This window comes from Lepisosteus platostomus, chromosome 7 (genome assembly GCF_059453375.1).
Source record: "Lepisosteus platostomus isolate fLepPlt1 chromosome 7, fLepPlt1.hap1, whole genome shotgun sequence".
Lineage (NCBI taxonomy): Eukaryota > Metazoa > Chordata > Actinopteri > Semionotiformes > Lepisosteidae > Lepisosteus > Lepisosteus platostomus.
The window spans coordinates 30,286,106-30,312,886 of record NC_142617.1 but is presented as its reverse complement, the minus strand read 5'-3'; the positions used below and the strand labels follow the sequence as shown (position 1 = coordinate 30,312,886).

The window sequence follows — 26,781 nt, the reverse complement described above, 5'->3', positions numbered from 1 at the left end:
TGACCTCCCAATTGCCTAGAGCAACACATGTAATTTTTCAAATTTAACCGTGTAGGTAAACCCTGGCTGTGTACTGGTGTGATAACTCAATCAGATCCTGTGGAAAATACAGTACAAAACATGTGTCATAATCAGAAAACAATAGCCTTCTCTTTAGCCCAGAGTCTGTAGAACATTACCAAATCTGCTCAAGAATTCTTTGTATAAATACAGCCTACAAAGAATCTCAACATTATAAAACCATTACAAAACATGAATTACTATTTAAAGACCATAAATAGTAGTCCATGTTGTGAATGATAAATAAAACAGTTTATATAATTCAAAATACCTTATTATTTTGTGTATGATAATTATAGAAGTATAATTAATAATTATTTATGTCTCATTCATAACTAATCACTAACTATTATTCATGGTTTTGCCTTTTCATTCAAGGTTTTAAATATATGATTATATTATGAGCTTTAAAAGGAAATTATCATACTATGTGTGTTTGTACTTATAAAAATAAATAGTATAGTAAATAAATTAAAAAATAAATAGGTTTGAATATAGGCAAATTGCTTTTGAAATCATTTTGATTAATTGATCATTCATGGCTGGCTGTGATATACAGTAATTGTGTGACTGGTGCATAACCATTTAATCACCACATTACTGACAGAGTTGATCTGGTGATAATGTTGAATATCAGACATGGTGAAAATCAAGAAAAGATAAACATATAAAGAAACCAAAATATTCCACTTATCAAAACAATAGTGCTTTCATATTATTGTTATGTTGGAGAACACCTTAGGGTGGACTCACCAGCATTTAAACCAAGTCCTTGGTTGGATGTGACAAGGACATAGAGAACAATGTGATATTTTTTTCTTTACAGAGTAACAAATTGATGGAAAACTGTGTTGATCTGGCTAGGAGAATCTAGTGACTAGAGAATGGAACATTTGGTGATTAATGGCAACCTGATTGCACAATACCACATTGATAAGGCACCAGGACATCACTTGCTGTTCTTCCTCTAGTTTCATCCTAACATGATAACATGCCAGCAGGACAGGGAATGTAATCATTCTACCCACATAACAATGTTTTTCTTGTGAGAAGAGAATGTGGCCAGACTGCTGAACATTTATGTTATGAGCTGGTAGATTATGTGCCATCTGGGACTCTGAGACCAGAGAACAGACACATGGCTTGTCCAGGTTCTTCTGAAGAGAATGGGACAGAATCCCACAAGAAACATCTGCATCTGGTACAAAGCATGAATCACAGAAGTGCAGCATGTATTCTTTCTAATGGTGGCCACATACTGTATGCTGCTAATGTGTGACTTTCACAGTGGATTAGCACAGTTTATGACAAATGTTAATCAGCATAATTCACCTTCACCTTTTGTCATTTCAGCAAAATGTCAGTTCCTACAAAAAAGATTTTGTGATTTTCTTTATAATTAATTCAATAATATTTTGCAATTATAAGTAATAGGTTTCTTTTCATGATCAGTATACATTATGCTATTTGTATGTTGGAATTTTACAATGTTTTCTTTTGGTTCAGTTTCTTTCAAGAAACAAAGGAACTTCCTTCAGCTTCAGTACATATATAATTTATTACTTTTTGCATACTGCATCCTCAAACAATGAAATGCCGAAAAAGATGTCAAGAGTCACTTTTTTAGAAAACATAGTAAGGTAATGACTGAACCCAGAAACTTCTTCCCGCGCATTTGCAGTGTTCACAGTTACAGTATTAACTGCAGACCACAAGGGGGCAGATGGACATCACTTTTTCAGACTTTTTTACAGTACAGGGCTATGCTGTTAGTAATGATCAGCAAGGCATACTTACCTTTGTGTAGTTACCTCCACTAAAACTGACATTCTTCTTACCATGAAAAGTATTAATATTTGCATGGCCCAAGTATTTCAAATAAAAGTAGTTCAATACCAATAATATAAATATTAATATTTAAAAAGTGTCTAAATTTCTGTGAGATCACTTTGCATCTTAGACATATTTATGATTATAATGTCTCTTCAGACCCCACAGAGAGTGAAGTTCAATGGAACAGAGAAGGTACAACAATACTTGATAGTTTTATAGCAATTGGCATAATGATTTTTTAAAAGAATTAAGTGTTTTGCGTCAGACTGTACAGTATATCAGCATTGCAATAACACATAGGAAAAACTGATCAATGTCATCAACAGGAGATAGTAACTACCAGCCATCGTCTCCCAGCTAGAAACATTTTGGCTGATCAAATGTCACACAAAAATTGAAGGTTTCTTTGATCTATTTTGTTTGATATTTTTGTACAGATTTCTTGTGATATATTGTATATTATCTGTTTTCTTAGTGTATACCCTCATATAGGGTGACATCTATTGTTTAGATTTTTAAATTAAAAAAGGAAACTATAGATATAAGTAATAGGTTTATTCCATGCTGAAAAAAAGAAGAAAGAGAACACAGCGTTCCGGCAGTGGAGCCTTTTTCAGGTGTGTGACACACCTGTGTGTCTGACACACCTGAAGAAGGCTCCACTGCCGAAACATGGTGTTCTCTTTCTTCTTTTTTTCAGCATGAAATAAACCTATTACTTGTTCCTTTGCAGCCTACGCATGCTGACGCAGCTACCCACCTGACACACCTGAAGAAGGCTCCACTGCCGAAACGTTGTGTTCTCTTTCTTCTTTTTTTCAGCATGGAATAAACCTATTACTTGTTCCTTTGCAGCCTACGCATGCTGACGCAGCTACCCACCTGAACTATAGATATAGTCATACGTTCCATAACTGTACTGTCACGATCGTCATCACTCCTCTTAAGTGTGCCCCGACCCTTTCGTATTTTAGTTGCTCCTGTTTTGTCTGTCATTATTTAAGCCTGGCTCTCCCACTATTCCTGGCTCAGCCTTGGGAGAAGGACGCCCAGAACCCCACCTACCAGCAGGTCCAGGAGAGACCCGACGGCATAGGCTTCATCACGGTGTCCTGACCATCTGAGTTTGGGGCTCAGAGTGCCTGACTTCGTAAACCTGGTTTTTAATCCCTGTTCCTGTTCCAGATCTCGTTCCAGATTTTAACCTTATTTGTCTATGATGGATCTCCCGCTTTCTGGACCCTGGACTGCACCCTAGATTTCCCCCTTGGACTGTTTGGACTTGTTTGCCTGCACCACGCCCCTGAGCACCTGACCACTGTCGTCACGACATGAGAGCTGTATTTCTTTAGTGCAACAGTATATGTCACATTGTCTTTCCAAGTAGCACAGTTGTTAGCATTGCTGATTCGCAGTGCTTGGTTCTGCATTTAGTTCCTGCATCGAGTTTTTATGTGCTTCCTCTTGTTCACCTGGGTTTTCTCCAGATACTCCAGGTTCTTCCCATACTCCTCCCACAGCCTACAGTCCAATTGCTGGTAGACTAATTGGCGTCTGTAAAATTAGGCCTGGTGTGAGTTTATTAATGTCTTTGTTTGTGTCTGCTCTTCAAAGGACTGGTGTGCTGTCTTGCATCTGTTGCTTAGGTTCTAGTTTCCCCCATGACCTTGTACTGGATAAAGCAGGTTTGATGGATGAATGAATGGATGGATGGATTTGAGACAGACAAGGCGAGGAAGAGACCCTGAGGTGTGGAACATGCTCTTAATGTTTTACCAACAACATAATGTAACTGGATTAGATTTTTTTATGTGCTTCTGGACACAATTGTAAGTTTATGTGACCAGAAAGCATTTGAATGTCTATTTGTGTTCACAGCTCTGTGTTTATGTTACTATATGTTAACCCACTTCTGAAAATACATTCTTAATGACATTAATTGTTTTATTATTACTTGCCTAGGTTAATCTACTAAGAACATTTCTGGGAGAAACTAAATATACTATTTTAAAAATAAATACATATAATTTAATATTAGATATGCCATTACATTTTTGTGCTCAGAACTTGTCTAAATAGTATCTTTATGGGTGAGTACAGCTTGAGTGCCTTTTTATTTGTAACCACTAGTGTTGTTTTTTAGATGAAAAAACACAACCTTTAATTTAGTTCAGGTGGGTATCTGCGTCAGCATGCGTAGGCTGCAAAGGAACAAGTAATAGGTTTATTCCATGCTGAAAAAAAGAAGAAAGAGAACACAATGTTTCGGCTGTGGAGCCTTCTTCAGGTGTCAAGTGTCAAGGACACCTGAAGAAGGCTCCACGGCCGAAACGTTGTGTTCTCTTTCTTCTTTTTTTCAGCATGGAATAAACCTATTACTTGAAAAAGGAACAAGTAATAGGTTTATTCCATGCTGAAAAAAAGAAGAAAGAGAACACAACGTTTCGGCCGTGGAGCCTTCTTCAGGTGTCAAGTGTCAAGGACACCTGAAGAAGGCTCCACGGCCGAAACGCTGTGTTCTCTTTCTTCTTTTTTTCAGCATGGAATAAACCTATTACTTGTTCCTTTGCAACCTTTAATTTATGCTTCCTCATGACAGAGTGAGATAATGGGTTTCTGCCAAGGATTTTTTTCTGTAGTACATTGAATCTTAGCATCTGTTGGGACTTTCCTTTTAGGGAAAGACCTGTCTGCTGTTTATTACTGACAATGTTAAGCAGCAAACTTAGGAAACTATGCTTGCTAAGAGCCAGTAAGCTAACATTTTGCAGATGTTTCTTGATCCAGTCTTCCTCTTTCACCTTCAAAACAAGTTCCTTTTTTGTTACTGTATGTGCTTGTTTTAGGAGGCCTAGATTTGGTTATTCTATTACTTTAAACCACCAATTACATTACATAATAATGTAGGCTGTTTGCTTATTAATGACAAATACTTCACATTTATTTTAAGAAGCAAACTGTCTTGTAAATAAAACTCTTACCATATGGAGGTTTGACAATTTAATGATTTAAGCAACTGCTCTTTCTGAAATTTATTCCATGACCAGTTGCTGTATCTTACTATATGTTATTAAGATATTTTAGATTATTTGGATTTTATAATACTATATAAATATATTGTAAAAATGATGTATATTTATAACTGTGTAAGTGAGTGAGTGGACAACATTTTAAATGTATTAAATCTAAAAATGAAATCTGCATAAGAGGCTGAAACTTGTTAAACCTGATATGGCTCAAACCGTAAAACAATGCATAGTTATTTTCACGTTATGAACACATTGCAGTTTTAACTGTTTAAGAGGGACCACCAGTAAAACTACTGTATATAATGCAACTGCCAGTTTAATTACTGTGGCTAGACTGCTGACTTCCTTGAGTTATTGAGTTGTCTGACAGACTGCCATGATAATGTAGACAAAAGACTCATTTTCATTGAGTGGGCACACTTACCATTAACTGCTCAGGGCAGGCTTCCTCTATTCAAAAGACTATCAGAAGATGGGACGGGATAGCTGTTGATGTGAGAGATGTGAAAAGTCCAAGTGGTGTATATTTTAGTTTGAGTTTTACTTCCAGTTTTACTCCTGCACTAATATATTTACAGTATATGTTAAAATCAGTGAACCTGTGAAGCAAACTGAAAGCAGCAATATATTAAATGGAGGTGATCCCATGATGATGCAGTTACTCTTTAGTTTTTGAAATTTACTAATAGTATCCTGTATTCACTAATCACATTATATAAAGTGAATTGAAATCCACAGATTCCTAAGTTGATATTAGCTTCTGGCTATTTTAATATGTTTGTACGGTCAAAAGTGAATTAAAATGAAAATGTGTTAAAAGTGTCTTTTTGTAGGTAGAATCTGGTTCTAGTTTTCAACGCAGAAATTGATTAATACCTCCTTATTCTAGTTGCAATTTTGCAAAAACTTTCAAAATAAGCCTGTGTAAACCACAGTAACTACTGATTTAGTGCAAACTACCTCTACAGCTATTGGATGACAAAACCAAGTGATCCTGATAAAAATGGATTTCTGAAACCAGATGTATAGAGCATTTGCTGCCAGTAACAATTGTTCTGTGTGCTGGAGAGAAGGATTTTTCTAGGTCTTGTCAGCCTTGCAGCTGTTTCCTGTTGTTGCCAGTGTTATTGTACAAAATATCAGACACTGTGAGTGAAGTTGGGAGATAATTCGCAATTGAGTGGCAATTGTTTTGCATTTAACACTACCAACACTAAAATAGCCAACCAAAATTTTCAAGAACTCCACTAGACCTCAGACATTAGTATTGTATGTTCTGTGTAAAAGGAATATTGAAAACAAATGTTTGGTGTGCAGTACATACTGTAGTACATGTGGAATTAATTCATTTTGCTTTTCTTGGAGATTTTAAAGGAGGTTCAGGGGAGGGAGAACCCCAGCATTATACTCTCTTCCAGTCACGTAAACATGGGTATCAGGTATCTAACACACTTTCCCAGCATTCATTGTACCACATCCCTCCCCCGGGAAGGTGCAGCAGCACCTCTTCTCATTCATATGGGCAGGCCATCACTCCCTCAGCCAAACCAGAAAATGTCTATCTAAAAATCATTAAGGTAGCTTTTCATTTGTTAATTTGAAGATTTTGTTATTCTGTAGAACATTTAGATATCAACCTGTATACAGTATGGAATTGTTAGAATCTATCCACGCAATCTTTAACATAAACATACCTTTTTTTCTGTTAAACAATTCTCACTGATCAAAATTGCTGAATTAAAGATATAGAAATTATAAAAGTAAATGAAAAGAGAAGTCCTTTGCCAGACTTAGCATTTTTTGTATTTCTCATTAGAATATGAATAAAAATTTTCAATTCCATTGAACAAATCTGCTATATCATATTGCAACCCAAATTATAATATTTAATATTACAACCCAACTTCTTTCTTACAAGCTGGAACAATTAGTTCGGTTACAGATTAAGAATGTTATTCCTGAGAACAGACATCTGATCCTAATATAATCTTGTTCAGACCTATGTTTAGCATAATTACAGACAATAATGTGTTAAAAGACAAATTATAGTTCACTTCAGTGAATATTTTAAAAGATTTGATCTACAGTTTCATTCTACAATATTCCCCTTTTGTATCTTACACCAGTGATGTTTAATCTTAAATACTCTACACATTTTTCACATAAAATACTACTCTTATTCTTTGAGTAAATAGATTATGTATTGGTTTCAAATACTGCAAAAACAAAAACATGAGGTCCTTCTTTAAAAGCTCCTTTCAACCTTTTTACATATAAATGTAGAGTTAAACTATTATTATTTATGCAGACAAATATTTTGGTGGCAGAAGTGTAATAGCCAGTTAAATTCAGCTCCTAAAGTTCCTGCTGATACTAATCCATCTGTTGAGTTTTGATATCTGTCTTCCAGCCAGCAGCACCAAAATTAACACAATCCCTTAATATTTTAAAGGATGGACATCCCTGTGTTTTGTGCGCAGTGTGTCTGTCAGTCTCTGTTATGATATTTGCATGGTTTTATTACAGTTTGTTGTGAACACTTCAGGTATTGAAAGCTTATATAGTGATACCTCACTGGAATGCACTTTGTGATTCGTTCCTCTTGTGACTTTTAAGACAAACTTGTTTACAAATGGTACAGTGGTAAAGTGTGCAATTTTCATGTTCTCACATGATGAAAAGCCATATTTCTACACACGCCTACAGAATTCTTTTACACATTCCTTCAGTTTATTCCACCATATATATGTATAGCATGCAACAGTCTTGATTATGAATATCTGCAAAATATTTTAATCCTTTCCAAAGACAAAAAACAATACAAACACAAATTATAAGTGTCCAAACACCATTTTGAGCTACTCTACCTTGGCATATCTGTGAATTCTGGAGGTACATGTCAATTAGCAAGCTATCAAGCAAGCAGTATAGATAGAAGCTCTGACTCACTCAGTCAGACAACACTAAGAGCATAATGTACTGTATGGTGTTTTGTTCTCTGTAATGGTATCTTTGCATAACCATAGTGTGAACATTCTAATGTAATTTCTTGTCTCACAGATATTTCTAGTTAATGGTACAATTGTGATATGGCAAGTTCGGTTTTGCATTCATATGCATCTGAAATGCCAAGGCTTTGTTGGTTGATAAAAATATTTTACGTAAGCACTTTTATCTAAAAGGATTAATACTGTAAATTCTTTCAAATAGGAGAGTATACAAGCACTTGTAGCCTTTTACTGTAGTAAAGCTCCATCTCAATACCCATACAGCATATCCTCTGCTGAAATACCTTGTGGGATGTACTGTATGTCTTTCACAGGGGAGGTGCCAATCTGGCCTAGTGAGTCAGAGCTCATGTGAAATTTTGCTAGTTTAATATCATGTAATAAACATGGGGGCAGGAATGCAGATGTGACAGGATTCGGAGAGACCCGGGTGTCCTTGGTATTCTGTAGACCTGGGCAGTTCTCTACTGGGCATGAGCCAATGCCCCTGCTCCCTGCCCAAATCCAAAGCCTTTGGGACCAAAGTTTTTAGCATAACATCCTGTGGAGACAGAAAAATACATGTAAATATTATTATAATAAAATACAGTATTACAACATACATGCATAAATGTGCATTAGGGTATTACAAAAAGTATTTACTTTGTTACATTTTTACAAACTTTACTTTATGGTAGACATTATTTGACATAAATCCTGTGACTCATTCTAAATTATTATTTGTATAACATAATGGCAATTATTTATCATTAGATTAAGTAATTATAATATAAATGTAAAATAATTGTGTGAAATAAGCTTTTTAAAAAGAACATCTAAATCTCTGCTTTTGTAACACACACAATCCTGCACAGTGTCAGAATTCAATCCTTTGTATCTTGTAAATTAGCAGGAAGGACCCACACCTTTACAATAGATTTCTCCGTCCTTGTCTGCCAAGGTGGTGGACTCCAGACCCTTCCCACATTTAGCACAGCGGAAGCAACTCTTGTGCCAAGACTGAACAGAGGAGAAAAGTAACATTGGCTCAGGTTATGCGTTCAGATATTGGTGGTCTTTATCAAGAACAATCAAGAATAATTTGTAGCATGTTAAAAAAACATTAATATTATCTAATTCACACGATGTACTGTAAATACTCATTGTGGTAGTTGTGAACAATGTAATTTTATAACCTAGTTAATAACTTTTGCTTATTGCTTTTTTGATAACAAATTTACAGAACATACGCACATGATAAATCATAAATGTATATGATTAAATGTTGCGCTGGAAAAAAATGAATTTGATTGACAAGAAAAGCTCCAAATTTTAGAACATCTTCCAGCCAATAGAAAGCAAATGCAGTAAAACAGAAGCTCATTTATTGAAATAGTGAGGCATTGAAAAGTGATTGGTGATTTAAACAAAAACAGTGTATTTTAAATTTATGAACTGCAATTATTAGCACATTTGAATTAAATGAGGACTTGTTATGCATGTGTAATGCTGTAATGGTCCCTTTGCATAACTGCAGGATGAACTGTAGTGAGATATGATTTGTGTTCTTTTTATTTAATTTATTTAAATTATTCTTTATGTTTTGAAATCAAATGTAATTAACAGTTCTGAGAGAAGATATATACATTCACATCTTCCTTAATATTCAGAGCTTTGATTAATGTATAACAGTTTATGTTTTGTTTTATGTATACAGTATAATCATCTCATAGAAATGGGTATATTGTATTAGGGTACAATTCCTACATAATACCTATTAACACTACCAACACTAAAATACTCAACCAAAACTTTCAAGAACTCCACTAGACACCAGACAGTAGTATTGTATGTTCTGTGTAAAAGGAATATTGAAAACAAATGTTTGGTGCACAGTACATACTGTAGTACATGGGGAATTAATTCATTTTGCTTTTCATGGAGATTTTTAAGGAGATTCAGGGGAGGGAGAACCCCAGCCTCATACTCACTTCTAGTCACGTAAACATGGGTATCAGGTATCTAACACACTTTCCCAGCATTCATTGTACCTCCCCCAGGAGGGACCATGTGTTAAATTTAAATATATTTTAAATATTATTATTATTCATATTATTAATTTCATTTCTATATCACTTTTCAACTTATGGGACCCAAAAGTGCTATACATATACTGTACATGGGGACCCATGGGGACCAACCACTGAAGTGTAGAGCCCACCTTGGGTGCACAGCAGTCCCCACAGGTATGTGCCAATTGCTCCTCTACACAGCAGGATCACGTGGAGAAGTAATACATTACTTAACCAATTGAATCAAGGGGAAACTTTAAGAATGCCAAATATGCAAACCCAGAGTAGAATGTAGCCAGAACTCTAGGGTTATCACCCCTACACTAACTCACTCAGGACCTGAGTTTAAGATCTTGTCTCCAGGACTCCGTCTCTTACAGTACCATGTGCCTGTCCACTAAACTGGGACCCTGGTGTAAAAAATGTAGTCCAGATACAAGAGTTCACCAATACAATTGACAGAACAACCTGATTTTCCTTATACAGTATGTCTACCAGTACTTTACTTCCAGACTACCAGTACCAGTACTACCAGTACTTATTGCACAATAAGTACTGACCAGGCCCAGTCTTGCTTAACTTCTGGGATCTTACAAAATCAGATTAGAAGGTGGTTAACCTCTTTAACATTAGAGTATATCAGTTAGGTCTTTATTTTTTGTTTGGTCACTAAATTTTAAATTTATAATTAATAAAAATAAATAATAAATAATAATAAATAAAGTATGTGATATATCCCTGAGGAGTTTCCTATGTCAGTGAAATCCCTGTATTCAAAATTGATTGTCTGTAAACAATTATTTACATACTTCATAACTGGTAATTGACTGGTCAATCATCTACCTGAGAAAAACTCTCTAAAATACAAAGTATAACATACCAACAGTTACATAATTATGATCAATTAATTTAAATATTATTAATGAGAAAACAACTGTTAAAACTGCATGTGTGTAGTTAAGCTCACAAAAACCGGCTTAACTACTGAACTGGCCAAACAAAAAAAAGAAAAAAACTAAAAAGAAGAAAGAGGAAGGGCATATTACTTTGACTACACATAATTGCCCATCTTCTATAAGAAATTAATAACTAATAATTTAGCAAGCAAATAAAAGTGCCAGTTTTGGAAGGCAGATCACAAATGACTTTAAAATCTTGAATTGTTTCCTGCATTCACACCCAGATCCATTTTGATGGATAGTTTGAGCATTCAAGCTATTTGGATGAGAACACAGCTGTTAGCATCTTGGAGTCTTTTTCTCTGAGAAAATGGTACTTTTGTCAATCTCTCCCTCCAATATTATTTGTCCCCCCATGCTATCCACATATATACTTCAAAAGTCTGATTCTCAGCTGAGGAAGTCAGTAAATTTACAGTGAGCAGCAGTTTCTCCTACTTACGTTGCCAGCTCCCACAACCTTCTCTGCAGCATAGACAGCCTTGCTGCAGCGTGGGCATACATCTGAGCCCCCAAACTTCTGAGCAAACTTTGATGGGTTGGGGTTGGTGGTGGGATGGTGAGGTGCAGTCCTATTTGGTAAAAATGAATAAAGAGATTTTATTATCCATATCAAATGTTTTAATTCTGTAATATTTTGTCAGTTACAAAATGAAAAGGAATTTACAGTTATAAAATGATTCATTTTATATTCCTTACTTTTTCCTTAAACATCTGCATTACATACATCCCTCCAACTATCACATGTAAACTTTGCTAGAGATGGTACATTCCTCATGCTTTTAGCTGTCAGGTTAAATCTACAGCACTAAAACAGCATTTAGTGCTGTAGATTTAACCTGACAGCTAAAATCATCAGGAATGTACCATCTCTAGCAAACTTTACAATTTACAATTTACATCCATCCCGACTCTGCCGTTATACTATATCATACTGTATGATTACCAATATTTATATGCCTTGTATTCAGTGGATAATGAGTAAATCACTGCGTGCCAGAGGTCAGTGTGAACAGCATAAATGGATGTACTGTACAAATGGTAATGGAATAATAGATTAATTTATCAAAACATGCATACCTTCAATTATATGCACTTTTAATGTGTTTTCAGCAATCACTGTTAATAACATACTAACAGGGTAACTTAAAAAAACATTTTTAATTAATAATTTTAAATACCATATTCGAATGGCATGGTGGCATAGTGGATAGCATTATTACCTCACAGTGCTAGGGCCCTGGATTCAATTCTGGACCTGGGGTACTATTTGCATGGAGATTGAATGTTGTCATTGTGTTCACTTGAGATTTCTCCCACGGTGCAAAGACATACTGGTAGGATAATTGGCTTCTGGCCCTGGTATAAGTGTATTAGTGTCTCTCTGTCCAGCGATGGACTGGCGTCCTGTCCAAGGTGTGCCCTGCCTTGCACCAATTGCTTGCTAGGATAGGCTCTGGCTCCCCCTTGACACTGAATTGGAAGAAGTGGTTAGAAAATGGACGGGTAGATGGAAATACCTTATTCAAATGCTGTTAGGTACATCAGAGTGGATTTTTTTTCTCAAAATAGAGTATGCCTGCTGTTGTGTCTATAGGGTTTCGGAATCTGACTGTGTGATCTTTCAATAGCCTAAATTGTATACAAAAGAGTTTACTGAACATGTGGAAGCGATGCCACTCCTCCTACATCTATACGTAGACAGTATAGAATTCTGCCACAATAGAACACACAATCTTTTTGGCTCTGGGGAGTTTGCCACTGTCTAGGGAACAGTGCTGTGTTTGCTCTCTGTCTAGGAGTAACCGTGACTGAATCCAAACAGAAGGAGAGCATGGCTACATGCATTATATACAGTATATAGCATATTTACACATATATTAATATGTATAAATATATTATTTTACACACAGGTGTGTAACATGATCAAGGTCCTGTTGTTGAGAGTTGCAGATACAAAAATTAAACATGTTTGTGTTTGTCTGTCTGTACAGAATGTTTGCCACTGGCATCCCATTCTGGATGGGGTACTGCCTTGCTTATATGCTTCCAGGATAGAGTCTGGGTTTCCTCAACAATGAAAATGGAATATTCTGATAACAAATGGATAATTAATCATTATAGAAAAAGTATGCATAATTCAGATTACAACCAATGGATTAATTCACTATGCAACAAGAAACAACAATGTTCTGAAACTAATGAATTCTTGACTTACTCTTCAGGTTTGATCCCAAGACTTTCACCCTTGTCCATGCTCAGTGTCCCTGCACCTTGTCCATATCCATAGCCTTTTGGTCCATACTTCTTGCCATAGCAGGCTTTGCAGAAAATCTCATCTGCATGGACTGCCACTGTTGTGCTGTCAAGATTCTTCTTACACACCACTTAACAAAAAAAGGCACAGTACTAAAAAGTGAATATTGCAGGAAGTGGATAAGTGATTGCACAGTTCTACAGCATCACAGTGGTATAGTGATTAGCATCTACTGTATCTCATAGCTCACTAGGTCCTATGGTTGCTCTAGGTTCTTCTCGCCTTCAAAAGTCATGCAGTTTAGGTTTGATTTGGAGTTTTCATTTTGTTAAGTTCTGCGGCTTGTACAGCAAGTACTTAATATTAAACTATAGGGAATCAGAACCAAATGGTCCAAATGGTCTCCCATTCATTTTTGCTCTTAAGGAGTCTACTTGTTTTCATTCTCTAACAGGTTCTCGTTCGAAACTGAACAGAAACAAGTAGTCTTCAAAATGACATTGGTGGCTGAGTAGGATCATTTTTAGGAGGCATGATATTTAACTGATCATTATTAGGCTTAGGCATTACTGATAGGCTTCTTGTTTGAAAGAGTTGCGGGAGTAGGGTACAAGCTACTGAGCCATGTTGTTGAAGCAGATTTTCTGGTTTATTGTAATACAATTATGAATTAGATCTTTGAATCACTTACAGTAGCTACTAATGTGTTTGATGGCCTAAATGGCTTTGTCTTGTTTGTAATGATTCTTATTTGGTCTTTAGGATGAAGAAATATAGTGGTAAACGGCAATTCTAAGCACTTTAACTTTAAAGCAGCTTTATACAGTATAGCATTAATAAAATGAAGTGTTTAAACTACAATAAGTGTTCCCGTTTCCAAAATGCAATTTTTAGTTCCAGTTTTATGTTCACTTTATATATTATAAATTCATATACACAAAATATGACAGCTAAAAAGTAAAAAAAAATCATTTACAAATTAAAGATAAAGAAGAAGAAGAAGCAATTATCCTTTTAATTACACATTTTTGACTGGTTTGAAAAATTTAATTTAACATTCATCTTGGTATAGGGAAAATCGATTAATTAATCATTAAGGAAATAAAACCTATTCTACAGCAGATGTTGTCTGCAGATCACTACTGACTGTTAAATTATTAGGCAATAATTTTGAATGACTCTTAATCTGTAGAGCATTCCAGTGTCCTGTTATGCCCCTACCTTTTCTTCCTTAAAAGGAAGATGGACTCAGCATCACTTGTTTATTACCAAATATGGCTACTTACATTTTAAACAGTAATGACAATCTGAAGAACTTTATGTGTTTTTTACTGCTAAATACTCCAAATTCCTTAACAGAAATACACGTCTATAGAGATTACTTAATTGTTTAAATCTCCACACGTGCTCCTTAAACAATTTAAGAAATTCTGCTAAATCGTCACCCAGTGTTGCTATCCAGTAAGGTGGGGTGGGGGGGTTATTCAGTTAAAAAAAACCTGGGTGGAGGAGATGAGAAGTGATGGGGTTAGGTTTTAAAGTATTCAATCAAACTTAACATGCATGTTTTGGTGAGAGAGAATTAGCTATCTTTTGCTCTCCTTACCCACCCCTATTACTTTATCATCCTGCACCCTCTCTCTCTGTCACATATGAAGAAGGCTAAACAGCCAAACCATTGTTTTGTCCTTCTACTTATCAGTGTGGAATTAACCTCTACTTTTTCTTTTTCAGCTCCCTTGCTTGACACAGCTCCCCACTCAGATATATAACCTGTGTGCCCATGTTTCCCTTATATACAGTAGTTAATAATAAAACTGTTAACAAGGTATAGTTAACTATATTATCCCAGATGCCATAAAAAAGAGCTGTGACTGTGGATGTGCAGTAGTCTCATGCTTTTATTTAAATATCTCTTGACATTTAGGGAAATGAGCAGACATCTGACTCTTTCATGAGATCACAATTTCAGAATAACAGCAGCTGAACTTACTGCAGAGAAAGCATGATTTGTGGAAACTCTTTCCGTCACACTGCACTTCCTCTGCGAAGTACACAGCTTTCTGACATACTCCACATTTGTTTCCTCCACCAAAAGGCATCCTGTGAAGCAAAAGTACAGTCATTATTTCTATTACTTAATCCTCAATAAAAAATAATATACTCATATACACAAATAAAACAATGCAGATTTTTATAAATATGTTTTTTGACAAAAAAGAGATGTACTTATGTTCTACCTTTGTATTTGGGATGGAAGAGCAAACCTATATCCAACATGTTTAAATCAGTATAGTGTCTCAATCTAAAACAGAAAAAGTACAGACCCCATTAGGCAGTTTCATTTACAACATATTGTATATACATAGGTATTGTTTTATTATTGTTTTTAGTAATAGTATATAGTTTTTTTTCCATGTACATCATATGAATTTTGGTGAAGTAGAGGATATTGTTTCCCACCCAACAATGCTTTTAAGTTCAACTGTTTTGTTCATTTTCCATATGTGTTAATAGCTCTTTCCACTGCTGCATTTGTTAATGTCTGCTCCAGTCACTTCCAGCACATCCCTCCCATTCCTGCTGATTAGGATCAGACAGTCTGTTCCTGAGGAATGAGGTAATCTGTAGAATAGCTGTTGCCTTATAAGGAAGTGCTCTTATGAGGGTGATTTGTTCTGTTTACACTTGCAATAGAAATGTACAGTTTGCGGTGATCTATGCAACCAGGATCAGGCCTTTCATGGGATGCAAAATGATTATTGTAAAATGACTAAAAGAACTTTATACTGTTTCAAGGATGTCTAAATATTAGAGAAAGACAGCTAAGAGTTACTGTACAAACAATACAAAATAGTTAAGGTTACAGCAAATTATTTGCTAACCAATCAAAAAAGCAACAAAACAAATATTTGAAATTTAATCAACTTACAAAGACAGTGGTAGGTGTTTCTAACATCCAAATACATATTCTCACAAAGCTAAGTGCATTGTTTGAGGATATTGTCCAAACAGGAATATTTTTCTGATTCAATGTACTATTTTGCTAAAACTAAATCTGCCTTAATTTATGAGAAAAAAAGTGGACTCTGACTTTTTAAACTCAAGTTTAGCTTCAGCACTGGCCTTCTAGTGACCTGGAGTGTTTTGTAATAATGTTCTGAGTTGTGGTTCAGATCCTCTTCAGGGGAAGCCAAGCTTTCAGCAAACAAAACTAAGACAGTCCAGAGCAAAAGATAATTAAAAGAAAGGATTAAGTGATGGGCATAATATGTTTTCTGTTACCTCAGGTAAAGGCATTCATTAACATCAGAAAAATGTGGTTATAATTTCACGTTATTTGAGGTGGCAAAGAGAGGAAGTCCAGGATACTGATAAAAGCGATCCTCCAGCTAGGCCTGGAAATGTGTGAGAGAAGGATTAGTTATTTGAATTTTGAAATACAGCTGCATGAACAAAGTTTGTTCTGCTCCCACTTCGAATCTTTAACTAAAGTCAATAAATTTCTACATTAGGGGTGCATCTATGCCTTGCACACTATGGTTTTGGGGTGAAAAAAGTGAAAATGGATGGATGAAACTGCAACCACCTTTTATTTGTTGTGTTGGTATACAGTATACTGTACATACCTAAAAATAATATCTGTATTAAACTATTCAACTATACAATATAACAATTATATTTAATATTAATTACTGGCTTTTCAGAAGTTCGAATGAGGATTTATTAAGCTTAACACAAAATCCTCATATAAGTTCTTCAGAAAATGCCTTATTGTATAAATTATCTGTAGTTTTCCATATAAATGTTCTAATTATTTATAAAAACCTAGAGAATTATTTCTTTAAAATTTATTTTCATAAGGGGAGTCAGAAGTTACAGTATATTAATATTCCTGGCCACTAAAACAATCAAACAGTCTGTATAATATTTCAGTGCTATAGAGTTGTGGGTAGAGACAATTCTGCTACCAAATTCTGCTACCAAAAAGATCCAAAGGAAAATATCTTCAGACCCCCTCTTTTGCTGTCCCTTAACTGCTGACTGTACTGCTCATCATCACAGAATTGTGGCCTTCAAACGTAAACACTTGCACTTCTTTTCTTCAGGAAGTACATAATGCATTCTTTTATGATTATGCCAGCTATACATTTATACAGCCCAAAAATAAGAAGAAATATTGATCTGTTCTTGAGATTTGAAGCCGTATGCATGCTGTCATCAACCACATCAGAGCAAAGAAATCTAAGACTGCCTTAACTGGGTATCAAAAACTTTACATAGTGTCTTGAATCCAAAGTTTGTATTGCTATCTGTAAGATTAATGGTGTTTCTTGCACATTTCCCTTCTTTGGCTTTGGCAAAAAGTTTGTAGCTCTGTGAGATGAGAACTGTTTTATATAATATACAAGAAAAATGATGCAGTGACTGCTCAAGGAATAAACTAGTGTTTGAGAATTCAAGCTCTGGAATGAGCCAACATAAACATTTTTTTAGTTATCATAACAAAATATAACTTATTGTGACTGAGTGAAGTTTGAAAAAAAAGACCTAAGCCTCAATATGCATCATTTTACACAACTTGGTAAAAAACACTTTGGATTTTAAGAGGAAATTGTCAAAGCAGTTTAATCTCTTAATTAAATAGCTGCGTTTCAAAAGATTTCAATAGAGAAATCTATAGTTTCGCTCCAGTTTTGATCTAATTAACAGTCTTGGTTTGGCCTGCAAAAGAGAACAGACCTGGTAGTTAAGGGTTAAAACTTATTAGTATTAGACTTTCATCAGTTCCCTAAATCCATCACAGTGTTCGTATTGAGCATGTGTTAAGAATATTGTATCATTGTATTATCTTAATTAACATTGTGTCTTAATTCTCAATCCATTACAGCTTTCAGGTTTAAAGAACTTCTGTGCGCTATATCATCAAATTGAAAAGATATTTATTCGTAACTATTCTATATTAGTATTCATGTTTTGTAACATTTGTTTCCTTTATTTCAGTCTGCAGAATGGCACTGCAGTCTACTCAACCAACATTGCACCAGTGGCTGGAAGGTTGCAGGTTCAAATCCTGTGGCTGCCAGAGGAATCCTACTCTGTTGGGCTCCTGAGGAAGGCCCTTAACCCCAACTGCTCCAGGGGCACTGTACAATGGCTGACTGTGTGCTCTGACCCCAAGCTTCTCTCTCCCTGTTTTTGTGTCTGTGTGTCTCATGGAGAGCCAGCTGGGGTATGCGAAAAGATGAATTCCTAATGCACAAAATTGTATATGGCCAATAAAGTGATCTTATCTATTACTCTCAGAACAATGGACACAGTAATACGTGAAACACTCTTGTGATTCTATACACAAGTTAAATCGACTGTATTTCTTGGACTTTTTTTTGTTTTCTGGTATAGTATTTTTTAAAATAAAGTATCATTTTATTTTATATAAAAGCAGCATTTCCACTTATTTAACCTTCTCTGAATGGAAGAGTAAAGACCAGTTCTGAGTATAGTTATTTTAAAAAACTAATTTACAGTTCCCTGTGACCTGCATGAGGTATTAGTTTTTGAATTCACAACAAATTGTAGGAAATTGCTTTTAAGTGATATTGAGCTTTTATAGTATACATACACCTTAAATAGATTGCTATATCAGGGTTGCAGGGGAGCCAGAGCCTATCTTGGAAACGGGCACAAGACAGGGTACATCCTGAACTAGACACCAATCCATTGCAGGGCACTCACAGACATAAACGCAGACACACTCACACCAGGGTCAGTTTTCCAAGAAGCCTTACCCTGCCAGTATGTCTTTGTACTGTAGAGGAAACAGGAGCATCCAGAGGAAACCCATGCAAATACAAGGAGAACATACAAACTCCACAAAGATAGCAGGTCTGGCATTGAACCAAGGGCCCAAGCACAGGCAGACAGCAATGCTAACCACTGTGCCACCATACCTCCTCCATTTGTTGTAATCGATACCTTTAAAATATTCCACACAAATTGGTAATTTTTCAAAGCAAAAAAAAAAACCTTTTTTAAAACCAATATATGTTTTTATAAAATGTGACAGATAATTTCCCTGGGTTGGTTGGGTTGCTAGACAATGAAATTAAAATGATATAAACATTCTATACACCTCTCCTTAAAGAGGTGACCATAAAGATTTTATTAATAGAAATGTTGGTGGATTTTTAATCAAAACACCCATTTAATGACAATATTGATCACAAATACTATTGCTATGAGCTCCAAATTCTTTACATAAGGAATTAATTACTTGTATACATCTTAAAAAACACTAGATATTGAGGTTTTTGTTTGCATTTACAAAACACAGAGAATTAAGCCATTGTTATACAAATAGGACAGATTTACAGTAAAAAGACAAGTGTTATGATAACACATTGAGTTTAAACATAGTTCTTGAAATAGAGCCCTTGTTTTAAATGAGTAAAAAACATTACGATATAATAAACTGCTTTTGCATCCAAAGCTTATATGCACTGTAATAACAGCAGCTAAATAACAAGCTATGCCTTTTTAATTCTTGTATTACATTATTTAAGTGGACTATAAACAAGATCTGTTTTTTTTACTCTTTCAAAAGTTCACACCTAAAGCCCCAAACTTAAAATTAAACACTAGAGTGAAACATTACAAGGTTTATTCTTACAAAACCTACAGTATATGTTCTACATGTAAGCCAGAGCCTTTAGCACAAATCACACTTGTGTTTAAAGCAAAATCCCATTTTTCTCCTATTCTTCAGTGTTAACCTACGTCTGCAAATACTGTATACATCTGGATTGTGAAATTATGAAATTATGAAATGCATGCCTTTTCTCTTTATTTTTTTAAAAATCTTTTAAAATAGAAGTAAAATCATACTTTTACAATGTACTGAGCCTTCTCTTGTTCATTAGATACTAAGTAATTAATCCTTACCTGTCGGCCGAAGTAAATTTGAAAGCGAAGCTTAGGCTAGAGCCCCTGGGTAATTTCTCCAGCTGCTGTAAGGAGTGGCACCTCTGGGCTACCGAACTTCCCAATTTAATAGAGTCAGTGGAGACGGGGTTTGCACACCACACCAGGGTAGAGGGCGTGACTATGACAGAGAGAGGCAATGAAACAGAAGGACACTGAGCGAGAGAGAGAGGCAGGTTTGAATCTCAGCCAATCCTCCAACCCTTATAACCAAAACACAGTTCAAGAACAGACTGTTATAGCTGTGTAGCCTGCTGATATGTTTACATCTTTTTCATTCTGTTTAACATCTGATATGTTTAAGAATGTATGCCCAAATCCAAAGCTTTATCTTAATTTTAATTTAAATCAATATTTTCTGATGTTTAGAAAAACACAAAATACTGAAACAAACTAAAATCAATCTAAAACTAATAATTTAAATATGACTTTAAAAAGAGATAGCAATGCTTTCTTCAAATATACTGGAGAGGAAATAACTAAGGTACAAAAAACAATAACCTGTAATGTGTAGACCAGGGGTGGGCAAACTTTCTTGGTCTAAGGGCCACATAAAATATTGAAACTGTATATCGGGCCACTTCAGGCTGCTGTTACGGATAGCCTATGCCCTGTATAAGTTTAAAACCCAATATAGGCTTCTTAGTTCAAGGTTCATGATAACCTGAGAGAAAAAAAATATATAAAAAAATAAAAATTGAAAAAAACTTGACGTTCAACTCACAAGCCAAGTCTTCACCGATTACCTTGACCCGATGGGTGACTGTTAACTGTTAACTGGTAACTGTTCTGCATGATAAACTTATTTTCTCAAATTTGTTCTTGCTCTCTGGACAAAGAATATCTGCGGTTTCTATTATATACTCCTTCAAAAGCTCCCCTTGAGAGAGCAGCTTGCTTTGTTTAGCGATTTTATATGCAGGCAGGTAGCTTGCCTTTGTGCTGGCCTCTTGGATAGTAGAAGGGTGGAAAATTACATTTTGCTGAGCCATTAAAGTAGTGGCAGATTGCTAGCATAGTTAGCATGTTTGATAGAAAACTGATGCCAACTGAGATTGTATTCTTTGAACACTGCGACACTTTCCTTACAAATTAAACATATAGCCTTTGTTCCAACCTCTGTGAAAAAGTATTTTGCAAATCATTCTTTGCTGAACACTCTGCATTCACTGTCAACTTTCTGCTTCTTCAATCCACTCATTTTGGCGCAGGTTCCCTCGCAGTACGATGGACCCACTCTAACTGGTGAATCAAATTGGTAAAGCAAATTGGTAAACTTTTTGAATCCATGCCTCCTTTGACCTGTCAAATTTTCCACATGTGTCCCCTGTGTCAAAAATAAGTGCTATGGCAGTGTGATATTTTACAAAAGATCATACATTTGAAAAGGAAATGATGGATCAAAATAAAAACAAAGTTGATACAATTTTTATTATTTTTAATCATTTTCAAAACCAAAAAGCTTGATCAAAACAGTAAAAATACTTGACAACACATTTTATTAAAATGATTTCAATATAAAATAATTGAAAACTTTTAAAAAATAATCAACATCTTTGTAAAATGCAAATAAAATGAATTGGAAAAAGTAAAAAATTAACATCAATGTTTTTTTAAAAAGGGAGAGAAATACAATGTATTTTTGTTTGTGCCTCTTAATGGGTAGGTGGGCTTGTTTAATAAATTATGTTAACATAATTCACCAAAAATACTGGGTAGTATGTTTGAAATGGCAACGTGCATCTCCTTCTCAACATTGTCTCTTGATGTGAACTTGGATTTGATAGCAAGTGCTGAATACCCTAGCCTCACCAAGGCAGGAAATTGCAAAAGGAAGCAGAATTCACAGAGCTCTGTTGCTTATTCCTTGGTATGAGTTTTTTTTGCATTGTGCTAATCGGTATGCAACTTTGTATGATGAAAGATGAACTTTGCTGGGGACTGTAGTTTGGTTAGAAAAAACAGCTTTCTGTAAATTCATTTAACTTTGTCATTTAAATTGATGTTTCAATTTATTGGGGAGCATGCTTTCAGCAGCCAACACTTTAAGGCAGACAACACAGAATGAGGACATTCTTCAGTGTCCAGAATTGTGCACATGAAACCGAAATTCAAGAAACTGTCATCATACTTTCTGTATTTGTGTTTCCTTTTCTCTTTAGAACTAGGCTTCTTGTCCTTCACGTTTTTTACTCATATTTAAAACCTCTCAATTGCAATCGTGTAAGAAAAAACTCACAAAATGACCACTCACAGAAACACCGAAGCCACTGTCAGCTGGTATGCTGCTTACAGACTGCGGACTCTTGTGGCCAGTGTCATGTGACACAATCTAGTACCTTCAAATCCGCTAGGTAGCTCGCAACTCATACATTCTGTGTGCACGAACAGCGGGTTTTGCTCATAATAAATTTTTTCTTAGACTGGCGATACCTGAGCGACCACAATGGCGCCTCCCCAAGGTGGGACGATGTACAGTTTGGAATCACTGTGGTAAAGTGTTCGTGCACCATCTAATGGCACAAATAATTAAATGTAAGAAAAAACATCACCAAACAAAGTGGAATATGGGGAATATTGACGAATTTATTTTTTACCTCAAGGGCTGGTTAAAACTGGCTGGCGGGACGGATCCAGCTCGCGGGCCGCAGTTTACCCACAGGTGAACGTCGCTTAAATCTCCCGCTGGAGTTTTTCTACCCGCTACATTATGTTGGAGGAAATTCCCAATTGTCTCTCTCTGCTTTCATTGATTCAGGGGCAGCAGGGAACTTTATAGACTCGTCACTCGCCCGGACCTGGGACATCTCTTTATTACCGGTAAAACCCCCACTTCCAGTCCAATCCTTAGATGGCTCACCTGTATCCTCTGGTCAAATTCACTGGCAGATTGCGGTTCTTTCTCTCCGAATTGGAGCAATTCCTACGGAGGAGATCCATTTATTTTTATTAGATACCCCATCACACCTGTTACTTGGACACCCTTGGCTATAAAAACATGATTCTCATTTCTCCTGGTCTCAAAACGACCTATTGGCTTAGGGACCTCAATGCATCTCCAAATGTTGTCATTTACCCATGAAGGCAGCTTGCACCAATCTACCCCAGCAAGAAACTCCTAAAATCCCACCTTAGTATTCAGACCTGGAGGAAGCTTCTAGTAAGCAAAATACATTGTCTTCACTCCCTAATCGTCATATGACTGTGCGATAGATCTCCTTCCAGGCACATCTATCCCCTCTCCAATATGGAATCGGAGGCTTTGGAAAAATATATACACGACTCGTTAAAAGCAGGGATTATTCACTCCTCAACATCTCAGGCCTGTGCAGGTTTTTTCTTCATCGAGAAGAAAGATGGGGAACTCTGACCATGTCTAGATTATAGGATTTTAAATGATATAACTAATAAGAACCGATACCCCTTAACTTTGATCCTGGTGGCCCTAGAATCTGTACGTGGCGCTACTATTTTTTCTAAATTAGACCTTCGAGGGGCATATAATCTTATTAGAATCAGGAAAGGTGATAAATGTAAAACCATTTTTATGACTACCCACAACGCCCTGATAGTCTTTCAGGCTTCATTAATGACGTTTTTCAGGACATAATACAAAGATTCGTTTTAGTTCACTTAGATGACATTTTAATTTTCTCCAATAATTTCCATGTTAATCACTTTAGGTAGGTACTCTCCAATGTCATAAAGAACAATCTTTATGTCAAATGAGAAAAGTGCATCTTTCATGTCACCGAGACACAATTTTTGGGACATAATCTTTCCCCATTGGGAGTCGAAATGGATTATAGTAAGATCTCAGCCATCAAGGATTGGCCGTCACCTAAGAATTTAAAACAGATTCAACGTTTTCTTGGATTTGCTCATTTCTATCAACATTTTATTCAAAATTTAAATACAGTGGTGGCACCAATCATGTCTCTCACCCGTAAAAGTCCCAACCAGGGCAAGTGGAATCCCCAGGCAGAAGAGGCCTTTCAGATATTAAAGAATTTTTTACCAAAGCTCCATTCCTGCGTCACCTGGACCCATCATTACCTTTTGTGGTTGAGGTAGATTCATAGGCGCATGGGGTAGGGGCAGTTTCTCAATCCTAGGGAGACAAGGGAATACTTCATACCTCTGTCTTTTTCTTGAAAAGGCTAACTTCTGCAAAGATGAACTACGACGTGGAAAATTGTAAGCTTTTCGTCATAAAACTAGCTCTTGAAGAATGGAGACTGTCAACGAAATTCTGGACTCTATTGTCACCGCAATTCTCAATACCTCGTAGACTGGGAAGGCTATGGACCTGAAGAATGCTCCTGGGTACCAGATAGGGAAATCTTGGATAAGACTCTCATTCGTGAAATTCTTCAGTTTCATTCCTCTAGGCTGTCAGGAGCCGCCCATGAGGGGGGCGGTAATGTCACGTCTTCAGCTCCCCGACAACCACAGACCTCAGCATTGACAGGCCTCTACCTCCACCAATTTCCGTAGGCGGCGACCTCGGAAATTAATTAACCTATCATCTTGCCATTTCACTACCACACCCCACAGTACTATCATATTTAAGGATTTTTAGCAGTATCCTCTCTGCTCAGTACTGGGTTTACACCGCTAAGAGCCTTTCCTTTGCCTCTACAAAATCCTTTGAGTTTGTTCATCCCCGGCATCAAAACTAAAGCATTTCTTCTGACTACGTCCTAGGATTTACTTCTCACATAAGTACTCTCGACCCTTTTACCCTTTAGACTCTGCACAGGGTCCTTACACCATCACGCAGAGAACTGACAACCCTAACAAGTATAGTGAGATTAGGCACCGCAAATGTTATTTAATATGTTATATGAATTTGAGTTGAAACATTTTTACGTCAAGAAAAAAACATTCCGGTTGTTTTAGCAGAGATTCTTGCATAGTTTATTAATCTATGCTTTAACTATTTGTAAGGCATCTTATATAAATACATCCTTCACAAATCAAATTCTTGCACAATCAGAGCTCATGTTTCTGACTTGCATTGTTTTTTTAAGTGAACATGAATGCACTTAAAAAAAAGTACTCTTACTCTTAAAAGTACTTTTAAGAGTGAAAGTTAAATGTAATAAACAGCAGCAAAGAGGATTTTTTTCGTATTCTTTCATCCATAAAAGCCTTCGGTTTGAACATTCAAGTTTTGATTGAGGTACTGTAATACATAATTTGGAATTCAATTGGACTATTGAATCCAATTATGATGACAGCCATTACTTTTACATCTAACTCACATTTAACTCTTTCTGCTGATCTGATCATGGGAGTGAGCTTTCTGTAGACTAAAGTTTGTCTAATTATTTCACTATTTTAGGTACTGTTGCTAGTAGTTGAGAAGCCAGGCATTATATGGGCATGGAGAAAGGGTCTCAGGAGACCAGATTACACATCTGGCATATATCACTTCTGTTAATAAACTGTTCACTGGTATGTAATAAGGATTCTCCTGCAACAGGACAAGCCTCTATTCTCCTAAAGAATGCAGTAATTGCATGTGATCAATACAATGTGATCAGCTGCAAGACTGGGATGAAGAAACTGAATATCAAGTTTAGTTCTAGACAGTTTCAGATTTTTTTCAAATGAGAAAAGATAACATGAAAGCACAAGGTCTAACTGAATGCAAGAAAAAAATGTGTTCATATTCACCCAACAAAGCACCAGAAATGTCACCCACAATTACTGAATTCTTTGAGCAGTTATATGATATGGCAAACAAAGGCCTCTAACATGATGGTATGTAACTGGTTAAAGGTATTAAATCATTTTGATTCATGTGACATCTGTTAAGTATTGAGAAGAGTAAGAGAACACAAATTGAGGATGTTTTTTTCTGTAAAACCTACTTCAGTTTCTTGTCTTTGCAAGAGCCAGTTTGTTTTCCTTCGAGACTTTTTTGCTGCCTATTTTGTTTTTGAGTTAGCAGCTTGCAATTACTGTAAATGAGGCATAAGTAAATGGAGCTCCATCGCTTTCATATAAGGTTATAACTTATTGTTTGAAGGTCAATTTACTTCAAAACAAACCCATAGATCCCCACATCCTAATGCTCTAAGACTGCAAAGTTAATTTAGCTATTTTGTTGGACCTTTGTATTCCAAAAGCTATGTGATAATATGTTTTATTTCTCAGAGGGAAAGAAATTTAATTTAATGAGCTATTAAAATGGAAGCCTTGATATGAGTCATGCCATATAAATCACATTCACTATTCAAAAGTAAAGGTCAAGCAAGACTTCTGTATAAACTAGCAAGATGCTCTTTTCAAGGCAATCTCAGGAGCAGGCGTAGATCATTTAAATACAATTTTAATTTATACTTCTCATAAAGCAGTATAAAAGTGACTTACTGCAAAACTCACTGTGAGGATGCAATGTCTGTGCTTTTACATGTTGGTGACATAATACAAATGAGAAGAGACCATTCAGTAATACTACCGTACTAATACTTTTAGTATTGTACTGATCCAAGGATCTAATCCAGCTTTTGTTTGAAGGAAACCAGGGTAAAGGTTTAATCAACATGGCCAGGTAGCCTATTCCATATTCTTACAATCCTTTGTGTAGATATG

At 35.8% G+C, this 26,781-nt stretch overlaps 1 protein-coding gene across 2 annotated transcripts; it reads right to left on the bottom strand.

Moving 5' to 3' along the window:
- Positions 1–7,630: 7,630 nt before the first annotated feature.
- On the bottom strand, positions 7,631–20,297 carry csrp1a (cysteine and glycine-rich protein 1a). Of its 2 annotated transcripts, XM_088639828.1 has the most exons (7): positions 20,140–20,263; positions 16,483–16,595; positions 15,191–15,300; positions 13,159–13,327; positions 11,383–11,512; positions 8,836–8,929; positions 7,631–8,471 (listed from the first exon to the last, which is right to left on the bottom strand). In XM_088639828.1, exons 3-7 carry the CDS (start codon positions 15,297–15,299, stop codon positions 8,395–8,397), a joined length of 579 nt encoding a protein of 192 aa, XP_088495954.1. In that variant the 5' UTR covers position 15,300; positions 16,483–16,595; positions 20,140–20,263; the 3' UTR covers positions 7,631–8,394. The 2 variants fall into 2 exon arrangements, with proteins under 2 accessions (XP_088495954.1, XP_088495953.1); XM_088639827.1 differs by lacking the exon at positions 16,483–16,595 and having other exon boundaries at positions 20,140–20,297.
- Between the last annotated feature and the right edge of the window lie 6,484 nt (positions 20,298–26,781).

What these genes read in the sequence shown, in the direction of transcription:
- csrp1a (XM_088639827.1), bottom strand. Translation starts at nt 15,299, where the DNA reads ATGCCTTTTGGTGGAGGAAACAAATGTGGAGTATGTCAGAAAGCTGTG. An exon ending in CAAATCATGCTTTCTCTGCA is followed by an intron (nt 13,328 to 15,190) that starts GTAAGTTCAGCT and finishes TTTTTTGTTAAG; the next exon opens with TGGTGTGTAAGAAGAATCTT. An exon ending in CGGAGAAATCTATTGTAAAG is followed by an intron (nt 8,472 to 8,835) that starts GTGTGGGTCCTT and finishes CTGTCTCCACAG; the next exon opens with GATGTTATGCTAAAAACTTT.